Below are 13,259 nucleotides of genomic sequence, written 5' to 3'. Positions count from 1 at the left end.
ATGAATGGATATTAAAAAAAAAATTACAACAATCATTTTGGTTCAGTTATTTCGTGTTTGATAAATCTCAGAGGGGCTCGTTTGATCAGCATCACAAGCCGCGTGAAGGGCGGCTCTAACTTGATCCAATAATGAGATTTGCGCTTTCACATTATGCCTTGTTATAGAAAATTCACCGCAAAATTACTGCTAGCCCGACACTAGTTTGATTTCCGCTCCAAAACCAAAATGATAGATGCTTCTTTTAATAAACTAGGTGCATTAGATGACTTGCCGATTTTTTTTTCTTTATTTTTGGGGTAATTGAAAGAAATTGGGTATCGCCTATTCCAAATACCTGTTTGTTTTTCTTTTCGTCTGTCTCGTGTATTGATTAATGAGGTAGGAATAGTTTTAATAATTATTGTTTAGTCTGCACAAACAGAAACGGTTTAATAAATCGATAACGAGGTGCAGGTACCTATTGTTCAGATGATGAAGTAGCTAAGGGATCTTAAAATATGAATACATGAATATTTTTTTCTGAAATATTACAAAAATCATTGAACTTAATGATAATTTTCAGATGAAATTTATTGGAAATGAACTGTTTCAATCCATCAATAATGAAAAACTATTTTAGGTTAGTTGTAACGAAAAACATTCTTTTATTGTGAAAATAAATTGCATTCGGTTCATGAAGTAGACTATACACTATCACCAACAATAATTAATTAATCTATAGGCTTGAACTTTCGTAAATTTTCTCGTACATAGAGATTAATGTATTTTAAGACATTTGAAACACCATGAAAAGCAATTTTAGTATGAATAACTTTGCATCGAACCTTTTTTCAGCTTTTGTACTTTGCCAAGGACAAGCTGTACCAATATCTGTGCAGTTTTCAGCACATAGATAATTGACGTAATCTACAAATTTTTGAAATTGAAGAAAAAACCAGTTCTATACCCAACAACCAAATTTTTACAAAGTCTTGAGAATACTTTATTTATACAATAATTATGTTGATATGTTGTTATGTCGGATAATTCCATAATAACAAAAAAAACTGCAGGTCTCGAATAACAAACGCTATTTTTTCTATTGTCTGCTACCGAAATAAGTAGATTTCAATTGAGTTGGACTTTTAGTAATGGTTCAGTTTTGTTCGGGCACGCTATATACCCCCTTGAGGTGCCTAATTTGGTATAATGTCGATTTTTGTAATATCACTTAAAATGCATTCCTCCGGCCATATTTGTTATGGTTACCATCGAAAGAATTTTTTGGCATGTAAAGCTTGAACACGTGGAATTGCATTTATGTTTTTTTTTCTACTATTTTCATAATTGTAACTTCATTTGAAAGTAAAAGCTTTTACCAGTCACATTCAATACAATGTTGAGCAAAATATTTTTTAATTACGTTTTCTGCCTTTAATACTTACTTAAGGTTCGTCGTAGCGGTCATTTTCTTTCAGAAATACAAAACAGAACATTGACATAAATTGAAATGATAAAAAAATTATGTAAAACTCAATTTACTTGTAGTTTTGACCATACTGATTGATTATTATTATGAAGCTTATGTGTATGTATAGTTCAGAGTAAAAACATTAAGATGTAGCTATCAAATTTCATTTATCATTTCATACACCCCAGTTGGAAGGCTTTGGAGCTCCGTAATTTTCCACATTTCGAGAGAAAATGGATAGAGGTTTAGTCCTCATTGTAGCAAAATTTGCATTTTGAATCCTCTGTTCAACCTATCGTTTTCTGGTGTCTATTCATTTGCAATAATACAACAACATCTCTGTTAATATTCATAAATTGATACATTCAAGATGTCTCCTTTGGTTATAAGTTCCCAGGAATATCTTTGCATATCTCAATCCCTGACAGCAAATCGTTTCTCTCTTTCACGACTGTACATGTGAACACTGTTGTGGGAAATGGAATAGTTCGCACAGGTTGCACATATTCCGTTCTTGAGATCAGATTATACTGATGGCAAAAAACGTAAGGCATTTGCTTGAGCCCTTCTAAAGGAGGCGTCAGATCAAGAAGTAGTGAAAACTTGCATGATCCTTCGTCTAGCTGACTAGGTATCATGAGCTTGCTTGAAGGATGGGCTGCGTATTAAGTGCTCAAAACATCAGTTAATACTGACAACAGGAACAAATACAAATAGTCGAGGGATTCCCCGTAAAATATAAAAGAAAAAGGTTGCCAACTTGGGAGACCAAAATAAAAGTGACTTAAAATCATAGAGTTCCCCGTAAAACATTAATGAAAAGGCTGCCAACTTGGAAAATTTTATTTTCTCAGTTTTATTATTAGAATAAAAATTAGAGTCACATGACGCGCTGTTCGAAATCTCCCTCACTTGTTTATAAAGCATCGTATTACCAGGCCCCCCTTTTCTGGAATTGCTTTACGTAAAACTTAAACGCCCCTTAAAATTTTGGTAAAAAAGTCTGGTTAACAGAAAAACGAAATTATTTTTACATCGATGTAACTTACTACTCTTTCACAAAGTTTCACAAATATTCATTCATACACATTTTATTTATCTAAGACCGACAAAAAATGCTAACAAAAACATTGAACTAGGTATATCAAAGAGAATTGGAAAGTGTATCATTCATCTTAAGTTTTTTTTAATTTTTATGCCGGTCCATGTTCTAAGATTTTTTTCATCGTCCGGCATTTACCTACAATTATCCACAAGGTACCATTTCATTCATTTAAATATAACAAAAACTTTTTAAACTCGTGCTACGTCTGGCTGATGCCCGCAACAATTCATATTTGTTTTTTTGAAAAGTTACATAGCCTCAAAGGATTGTTTTTGCTGCCACCATGTCATATGGTATTAAATTTCAACCCGAGAAGGTAAGGCAGGTAACACCTATTAGTTTAGGTAAATATTATTCAGCTCCATTTTGATTTAATATTTATTTTGTTCGATTGGTTGTTTTCTTTTCTGATTGGCTTATATTTGATCATATTATCATCCATTGTTTTCACATAAAATGAACTAATTTCATACAAACCACTTCATTACGTAATTTTTTTTCCAAATTTTATCATTGCGAGTTTTTTTTCGATATTTTTAGGTAATCAAGTGTGGATTCTCAAATTTATTATTATAGAAAAAGAAATTTTCGTAGTACAAACTGCAAGAAGGACAAGAAAAAGAAAAGAAAACTTTTAGATAATTATGGTACAATGAATTGGATGCATAATAAGAAGGAAAGTAACAATTCTAGATCAATTATAGAATCAATAATTGAGAAATTAATCGCTTTTATACTCTCTGCATTCTTATTTTCTTCTCTTTAACTTTTATTTCACAGTTTTTGTCTTTCTTACATCTCAGCTCTTCTTTAATATCTACCAAACATTTCCTTTTAGACCCTCCTTCTTTCAATTAGTTCTATGCTTTTATTGTATCTATAAACTACATTATAATAAACTTTTTTTCATATTTTCTCAACAAAAAACAATTTTCTTTTTAATTTTTGATTTCACGAGATTACCTGCTGCTTTTGTTAATTGTTCTTGCAAAGGCCAAGTTGTATTCTAGAATTTCTATAACCTCACTTTCTCTCGTAAATGTTAACGTGTTCGTGAAATGATTTTCTTTCCAAAGGACCAATAATTGAGTTGTCTTATGCGATACACTTGGATAGACATACTTCAGAAAGGTTTGAGGCCAACCTTGGTGCTCCTCAGGGATGGATCTTCCTGCCGTACATCAACGATCAACTCGACAAAACTGCAAACCCGACCATCGTTCAAATCAACCGCCCTAATAAACTCAGTTACAACCCAAATCTGTAAGTATCAACAGATCAGCAGAATCAATACCGATCTTGAAAACATTCTGGAATGAGGTAGATTGTAGCTCAGGATTTGGTCCTGTCACGTGTCCGATTTAGCCAAGGCAGCTCAACAAAAAACTTGAAGCCCTTCTAAAGATCAAGCTTTATACCCCGTAACAGATTATAACCCTCTACAAGGCCCAGTTTCCTCTACATTTGGAGCTCAACTTCAAAGTATACCGTAAAAATGCTCGACTCAATACAGAAGAGAGCAGTTCGATTTATAGGCGATCTAGAGTTGAATAGATACTACCACGGCAAATGTTCTTTTGAGAGTTTAAAATAATCCCGCCTAGAGTAGTTTTTGCAAGATCTACTCGACAAAACTGCAAACCCGACCATCGTTCTAATCAACCGCCCTAATAAACTCAGTTACAACCCAAATCTGTAAGTATCAACAGATCAGCAGAATCAATACCGATCTTGAAAACATTCTGGAATGAGGTAGATTGTAGCTCAGGATTTGGTCCTGTCACGTGTCCGATTTAGCCAAGGCAGCTCAACAAAAAACTTGAAGCCCTTCTAAAGATCAAGCTTTATACCCCGTAACAGAGTATAATCCTCTACAAGGCCCAGTTTCTTCTACATTTGGAGCTCAACTTCAAAGTATACCGTAAAAATGCTCGACTCAATACAGAAGAGAGCAGTTCGATTTATAGGCGATCTAGAGTTGAATAGATACTACCACGGCAAATGTTCTTTTGAGAGTTTAAAATAATCCCGCCTAGAGTAGTTTTTGCAAGATCTACTCGACAAAACTGCAAACCCGACCATCGTTCAAATCAACCGCCCTAATAAACTCAGCTACAACCCAAATCTGTAAGTATCAACAGATCAGCAGAATCAATACCGATCTTGAAAACATTCTGGAATGAGGTAGATTGTAGCTCAGGATTTGATCCTTTCACGTGGCCGATTTAGCCAAGGCAGCTCAACAAAAAACTTGAAGCCCTTCTAAAGATCAAGCTTTATACCCCGTAACAGATTATAATCCTCTACAAGGCCCAGTTTCTTCTACATTTGGAGCTCAACTTCAAAGTATACCGTAAAAATGCTCGACTCAATACAGAAGAGAGCAGTTCGATTTATAGGCGATCTAGAGTTGAATAGATACTACCACGGCAAATGTTCTTTTGAGAGTTTAAAATAATCCCGCCTAGAGTAGTTTTTGCAAGATCTACTCGACAAAACTGCAAACCCGACCATCGTTCAAATCAACCGCCCTAATAAACTCAGCTACAACCTAAATCTGTAAGTAACAACAGATCAGCAGAAACAATACCGATCTTGAAAATATTCTGGAATGAGGTAGATTGTAGCTCAGGATTTGGTCCTGTCACGTGTCCGATTTAGCCAAGGCAGCTCAACAAAAAACTTGGAGCCCTTCTAAAGATCAAGCTTTATACCCCGTAACAGATTATAACCCTCTACAAGGCCCAGTTTCCTCTACATTTGGAGCTCAACTTCAAAGTATACCGTAAAAATGCTCGACTCAATACAGAAGAGAGCAGTTCGATTTATAGGCGATCTAGAGTTGAATAGATACTACCACGGCAAATGTTCTTTTGAGAGTTTAAAATAATCCCGCCTAGAGTAGTTTTTGCAAGATCTACTCGACAAAACTGCAAACCCGACCATCGTTCTAATCAACCGCCCTAATAAACTCAGTTACAACCCAAATCTGTAAGTATCAACAGATCAGCAGAATCAATACCGATCTTGAAAACATTCTGGAATGAGGTAGATTGTAGCTCAGGATTTGGTCCTGTCACGTGTCCGATTTAGCCAAGGCAGCTCAACAAAAAACTTGAAGCCCTTCTAAAGATCAAGCTTTATACCCCGTAACAGATTATAATCCTCTACAAGGCCCAGTTTCTTCTACATTTGGAGCTCAACTTCAAAGTATACCGTAAAAATGCTCGACTCAGTACAGAAGAGAGCAGTTCGATTTATAGGCGATCCATAGTTGAATAGATACTACTACGGCAAATATTCTTTTGAGAGTTTAAAATAATCCCGCGTAGAGTAGTTTTTGCAAGATCTACTCGACAGGCAGACGTGACTCATGAGCACCGAGTTCGCCTGCAGACGCTCAGAGCTTCAAGCTGTGGATTCAGCTAGAGTTTGTGCTTGATTTTTACATAAAAAAATTTTCAAGACTTTTGCGAGATCTCTGATGATCTTTCACGGACAAGACGAGACTTTTATTGCGAAATATTATTTCATAGATCTTAATTTTTTTCCATACAATTTTAATTTATTTGGTATTCAGAGATTCCATTATCTGTTTACATTATCATGATTTGATTGAAACTGTAGTAGATCAATCGCCATTTTGAAATTATCTAAATAAAATAACTACCGAAACTTCAATGCAGGTTTCATATCCACTTTTTCATTGCCCGTATATGTACGACTGTATTCATCAGGTAACGAGCCTATTGGTCGGCCGGCACGCGCTAGTAGGGCGGTACTTAACACAAAGGTCCTTACATTAAACCGGGGGGTAGCCCGCATATAAAAGACCAACAGGTAAAATATTTCTTCGTACATATCTTCCGACGTTCGGTGGTGAAACTTCGAATCAGATAAAAATATTTACGCGGAATGGCAGGTTATAGTGAATCCTATTACACGACTTACCTTCTGTCACCTCAAGACGTTTCTGGTAATTGGGGATGCGTATCACCAGAATCATACGAAAATTATTCAGAAGAAAGTTATAAATCCACGTCTCCGGAACCGCTGAGAAGTAAGAGTCGAGTCACACCTATTATTTTGAGAAAAAGAAGATTAGCGGCGAATGCTAGAGAAAGGAGAAGAATGCAAAATTTGAATCAAGCGTTCGATAGATTGAGGACGTTTCTTCCTCAATTAGGACAAGATAGGCAGCTTTCGAAATATGAAACGTTGCAGATGGCTCAAACTTATATTACAGCGCTTTACGATCTTCTGGATCAACGAGACGGTAACCAATGAAGATAAGTTTGTTTATAGTTTTTATTTTACTAAAATTATCGATTATAAATTATTTATTAATACAATTGCGCTATCCTAAACTTGTTTATTGAACATTTTGTTCGATACTTTCATAATTGAATTAGTTATATACCAAAGTTCAACAAGGTCTACTGTTATCTAGATTTATAGTTTTTTCTTCCATTTAATCTAATAAAAAATGTACTTTTTAGATGTATATAGCTTTGACTGATGTTATTTATTATTTTAGCTCATAGATTAGTAAATTTTCAGTACTCTAAATGTGCCAAATGATTTTTTGAATATGAAAAATATGTTAATCATGTAAATAATGTGCCAAATTTTTGTAACTTATTTTATTTATTTGTTTTAAATAAAAAGTGTTAATTAAATATGTGTGTTATTTTTTCTTTTATTGAAAATGACTATTTCTATGTTTTATCGACATGAAAGAAATTCTTTAAACATAAAATAATTATTCAAAGTATCAGAAAAAACTTTTTTTGTCAGAAAAATCGTTGCATAAACTAATATTTTTTTATACTAAACATTATAAGAAATATTGTCATTAACTCTGAAATTTCAAGATTTTATTCTAATGTTTTGATAAACAATAAGAAGAAATAGGAATAAGGAATTGAAAACAATAAAAGACAAACAGAATCAACTATAAACAGTGCTAGAACTAATTCTATGAATATAATACAATAAAGATGAATTCCATGTAAGTGCTTGCAAGGATAATATGGAATGAAAAGAAAAGGGACACAAGGACAAAAGAAATGGCATAAAAATCTGACAAAGATTTTCAATTGACATATTTCAAAAATTATTTTCAATTTCTGGTTGTAGTCAGGAGAAACTTACCCATACATATGAATGAGGAATGAATTCAGTGCTACACTTTAGAAGTATCACAAAAAAAAGACAAAATTGACGTGGTCATATCGTGAGAAACAAGACAGATTCACAAGGAAACATAATTAAACAAGATATGCAATTGTAGAGTAAAAAAATGGATGAACCAAACAAAAAAATGAAGGCAGACGTAGAAAAAAATGAAGAAAAAGGTAAAACATAGCAGAAGAAATGGTTTGAAAAGCGGTCGAAACTTACCACCCGACAAAATCAAAGAAAATGAGTTGAAGAATTATTTTGAATCGATTTTTATTATTACGTATTGAGATAAATCTCAGATCAATGACCAAAGTAGAAACTTACACATTACATACAATTTCTTTGTGTCTAATTAATTTCGTGACTTATCCGATTTTCTCGAATAATTTCGAATGTTCATCGAAGTCCGAAAATTACTAAGATACTTCCAGAATATTGAACAATTGTGTTACTATGTAAGTTGCAGGGAAAGAAGAATGAAAATTCAATTAAAACATTTGGAAATTATTTGTTGTCTTTTTGGTTATGTTTGGCTGTTAGTTGAAAAGTGAATAATCGTTTTTATTATAGAAAATATGTCTTGAGAAACTTTTCAAATCAGCACTTCACTGAGTTTTTTTCATAACTAGAAAAAACCTTTTTGCAAAAGTTTGAACTTTGTCTTACTATATGTTTTTTTAAATTGTTTATTACTTTATATTCATAAAATAAATTACTGTGTGTTGGTAAAAGGGTATGTGTTCTGTATGAATATAAACATAGGTTCCAGAAATTCCTACCTATGATTGAAATATTTTCCCAAAATCTATCTGATATGTAATGAAATGTTACTTTTAAGCTGTAGAAAACCTAAAAAGAATGTTTTAACGCACGAGAGTTTGTTAAAAGGAGAAAGTGACATTAGACCTCAAACTTATTTTCAGATTATTCTCCCAATTAGTCATTGTTGTTAGCGGTATTATTTGTGGTATTGTTGGGGGTCTCCTCAAAGAAAGCTACACAAGGAAAATTAGCTCGATGGTAATCAAGTGCAAAAATGGATGTGAAGTGAATTTCGTATGCCCTAGTCGAAGATTTTCATAAATCCAAAATATTACTTTCCATTCATAAAGAGGACAGTATAATTGTTCCATAGAATCCTTCCTCTTGAGAATATTATTGTTCTTAGTGTGTCTAGGACAAGATATATATCGAAGCAAATAATTCATGACATGATTAAATCAACTCTTCAATGCAATTCAACAAAGTTCGAAGCATTCAACCTGTAAACACAATTTCCATGAAATATAATGCTTACTAGCACCACAACAATACTATCTGGTCTTTCGAGCCGTATAAGAACCTATGAAAGTCTCCTAGGAGCTAAAAAGTTTAAATATAGTATAAAGAGAAATTCCCGATAAGCTAACACAACGTCTTCGATAAAAATTTTCCATTTATCAAGAGGTTGCCTTGTACAGTATAATTGTTCCTTAGAATCCTTCTTCTTGAAAATATTATTGTGCTTAGTTCGTTTAGGACATGATATATCTTGAGATCAAATAATTCATGACATGTATATCGAAGGTAGGGGCAAAGATTAAATCAACTCTTTATCCAACTTCAATCCAAACCCATGAGCTGCACCCGTTTGTATAATCATCCATTTGTCAAAATTTGGTCATTTGGAGTTGATTCAAAAAAAATATGACATGAGACCTGGACTTACCTTCATATTTGTCCCATTTGAGTCACTCTGGTTGTCTAGGTTCAGTGCAGTAGATTGGGATGAAAGCCATAATTTTTTCTTATAAAATAAGCGTTTCTGTACACCTTGGAAGAAATTTTTTTTCAAAATTTAGCAAACTGTGTTCTGAACACATGCTTTACTGTATAGACACTGACAATGACATAATCTGTTTTTTCGAAGCAGTAAGTGCAGGGTAGTTAATAGTGTGTTAAGAATGTCTCCGTAATGCCCCAAAATATGAAATGTTAAATCTTATTTCAGCTAGAAGGAGAATCCAGAATTTCAATTTGGAACATCAAAAGTATGTTCCATGTTATACATATAGTGGACACAAAATTAAAATGAACTTCAGCGAATTATTAGAAAATCAAAATTATATTGACTGAAAATTGAATAAAATAATATAATTTTGTAGTTAAGTAAGAATAAAAATGAATTGCCTGGTTAGGATAATGAAAATTTGTTAAAAAAATTTTAATAATAGAATCAAAATTAAGAAAATTGATGCTTGTTTCAAGGAATGATTTTTATTCTACAAATTTATATATCAATTAATAAACAACAAGATAAACTTACTTTAAACATAATAATATTTACAAATAGAACTTTATATCAATATTATCTTACAAAACAATTTATAAAATCACAATAACACTAATCAAAGTTTTTTTTCAAAAGTCCAGGATAACAATCGGGAACAGGAACCATATAAGGACACTCAAAATGCATTCCCTGATTAGGATAATAAAAATTTATGAATTGAGTTTTTAAAAAAATTGTAATATAGAATCAAAATTAAGAAAATTGATGCTTCTTTCAAGGAATAATTTTTATTCTACAAATTTATATATCAATCAATAAACAACAAGATAAACTTACTTTAAACATAATAATATTTACAAATAGAACTTTATATCAATATTATCTTACAAAACAATTTATAAAATCACAATAACACTAATCAAAGTTTTTTTTCAAAAGTCCAGGATAACAATCGGGAACAGGAACCATATAAGGACACTCAAAATGCATTCCCTGATTAGGATAATAAAAATTTATGAATTGAGTTTTTAAAAAAATTGTAATATAGAATCAAAATTAAGAAAATTGATGCTTCTTTCAAGGAATAATTTTTATTCTACAAATTTATATATCAATCAATAAACAACAAGATAAACTTACTTTAAACATAATAATATTTACAAATAGAGCTTTATATCAATAAAATCTTACAAAACAATTTATAAAATCACAATAACACTAATCAAAGTTTTCCTTTTCTTTTTTCAAAAGTTCATAAAGCGCCGTGATATAAGTTTGAGCCATCTGCAACGTTTCATATTTAGAGAGCTGTCTGTCTTGTCCCAATTGCGGAAGAAACGTCCTCAATCTATCGAACGCCTGATTCAAATTTTGCATTCTTCTTCTTTCTCTAGCATTCGCAGCCAATCTACGTTTTTTTAAAATCGAAGGAGTAACTGTACGTTTTTGTCTTTCTAAATCGGCGTTAAACAGAAATTTATTCTCGTCAGGATAATTATCGCAACTCGACACCGAACTCCAATCACTAGGAGAACTAGCAGGAACAGGAACCATATAAGGATACTCAAAACTGTCGATGTAAAAATCCATATTTACTGAAAATGGTATGAATTTCTTGTGTGATGTCTCGATCGAGAATAAAATTATTTTAATAATGAACCACTACCTGTTGTTTCTTTTATAGGGCTCGAGTCTCCGAAAAGGGCCCCTACCCTTAGCAAAAGCCCTCATTATTTAAAATTATATTTCCCAGGTATCGGCCAAAATTTTTTTCGGGGTATCTATAGGTAGATATTGTTACATTAGGGAAGTGAAACAAATTTTGATAAATTTATAATGAGCTTTACGGTATTTAGCGGTGAGAACTTAAGTATGTGAGGAAATTTTTTCACGCACGCATACAATTAATTTTTGTTCGTTGTACGAGGCAAGTCGGAATATTCTTATTATTCGCGGTCAGATTCATTATTTGGTAACTTATTGTTGAAAATTTTCAAGATGACAACGTTGCAGATGTGATTGTTGTGGTGGAAAGGACGATCTCACACAATACATCATGTAATCAATGAAAATTTATCACCTCAGACAAATCACAACTAATTTCATAAAGTTTTTGAACTGCATTGAACTAATTATTTATATTGTGCAAGATCTGTGCAAATAACTATTATCTTCAAACAAAAGTGATTGTTTATATAACAAAGTATATTCGTCATCTGGCATCAATTTAGTTTGGATATAATTCTAAGAGGTTATTTAAAAGGTACTTGGTGTTATATTACAAGAATTCCAACCACAGACTATCAAAACAGGCATAGTCAAAGTGTTGATTAACTTGATCCAGAAACCTGTACATTACTCTGTGACTGTTGAGGACTTTTATCCTCAAGAAGCATTGGTTGGTTAATGAATCCTCATCCATGATTTCCACTTTATTTATAATTAGCAAATCTTCAGAAAATATAGAATTTATATGCGATATGTTGAGTTTTGATGTCAGAATCATTAGAAAGCTACAGATGTTATCGAATAAAGTGGTGAAGAATATGGACTCCAATAGTTTTGCTGATATTAAAAACAACTTAAAATATTGGGAGCTTTTATACATTCATAACCTGGTGGTTGAACATTCGGGACTTTATGCTTATCTTCAAACATTCTGTGAAAAGAAAAGAGTGTTAGACAGTCGGGATTTGAGTCTGGAGCTTCTAATTATTAACTGTACAATGGGATGGAAACATGGGAGATTAAGAAAATGGTTACCTGTAACTTCGAGTATTTGAAAATAGAGCATATATCTAATTTCGGAGAATATCGTGGGTGCAGAAAGTTACTAATGATACATTATTATAAGGAATGAAAAAACACAGATAATTATCGATAAAGGTGAAAGAAAATTTTGGTTTTCGTTCTTCAGCTAATCATAGAATAAGAAATCGTGAGAAAAGAGGAGAGAGAATAGACAATAGGAGAATTCAAGAAATTGATATAATAAGCAAGTTTTCAGAGCGGCAGTTACCAAAATTCGAATTGCTTAGATTATTGCCAGCCCTCAGAATTAAGACGCTACCTGAAGAATAAAAAATGATAGAAATGAATAGAGTTATTGCTCTTGATGAATACTGAATACGGAAAAACAAATATTTGATTTGATAATAATAATTTCATCTTTGAAAATTACCAGTGCTCTGCCCTTCCCTATATTAAAAATGGTTTCTTTAAACTGTTTAAAATGGCTTATACATTGGGGCTAAATTCTAAGCTTAAATTTGGATAATTATGAACTGCATCGCGTTATCTACATTCGATTTTGCCATTCTTTACTATTCCATTGGTAAGAAAATTGTCGATAATTCATTGTACCAATTTTCAGCATCTGCCAATCTAAAATTATTGTTTTTATCTGTAACATATTAAGACGTCCGAGCTGCTGCTTCTTCGGCACTGGTTTTCGTAGCTCTTCGCTAATATTATACCAAACTTTTTGATGAATACATGAAGAATAGATGTAGATTTTGTTGATGTATATAAAAGACAGAAACTGTCTTTAATAATACCAAACCTCAAACATTTCTTACCGTTTTGAAGCAACTGACTTATTTCTAGCACCAATATTGAATAATTATTCACAGAAGCCTGTCGACATTATCTTCTTTTTTATGTTTTACAATTAGTATGTTTAGTGCAGAAATATTTCAAATTATCATCAATTGAAATCTCTAAGATAAAATCATTATTTTTTCCTC

General features: G+C 32.3%; 2 protein-coding genes across 2 annotated transcripts; one reads left to right on the top strand and one right to left on the bottom strand.

The window, feature by feature from the left end:
• Nucleotides 1-6,473: 6,473 nt before the first annotated feature.
• On the top strand, nucleotides 6,474-6,845 carry LOC130896880 (protein atonal-like). The gene has a single exon (XM_057805244.1). The coding sequence runs from the start codon at nucleotides 6,474-6,476 to the stop codon at nucleotides 6,843-6,845; it is 372 nt and encodes a 123-aa protein (XP_057661227.1).
• A 3,886-nt stretch (nucleotides 6,846-10,731) lies between these two features.
• LOC130896879 (protein atonal-like) lies at nucleotides 10,732-11,103 on the bottom strand. The gene has a single exon (XM_057805242.1). It carries the CDS (start codon nucleotides 11,101-11,103, stop codon nucleotides 10,732-10,734), a length of 372 nt encoding a protein of 123 aa, XP_057661225.1.
• Nucleotides 11,104-13,259: the final 2,156 nt, after the last annotated feature.

This window comes from Diorhabda carinulata, chromosome 7 (assembly GCF_026250575.1).
Source record: "Diorhabda carinulata isolate Delta chromosome 7, icDioCari1.1, whole genome shotgun sequence".
NCBI lineage: Eukaryota > Metazoa > Arthropoda > Insecta > Coleoptera > Chrysomelidae > Diorhabda > Diorhabda carinulata.
Note: the sequence above shows the minus strand (reverse complement) of the source record. Positions and strands in the feature narration are given on the sequence as shown.

Coding starts and splice junctions, on each gene's coding strand:
- LOC130896880 (XM_057805244.1), top strand. CDS start 6,474: ATGGCAGGTTATAGTGAATCCTATTACACGACTTACCTTCTGTCACCT.
- LOC130896879 (XM_057805242.1), bottom strand. CDS start 11,103: ATGGATTTTTACATCGACAGTTTTGAGTATCCTTATATGGTTCCTGTT.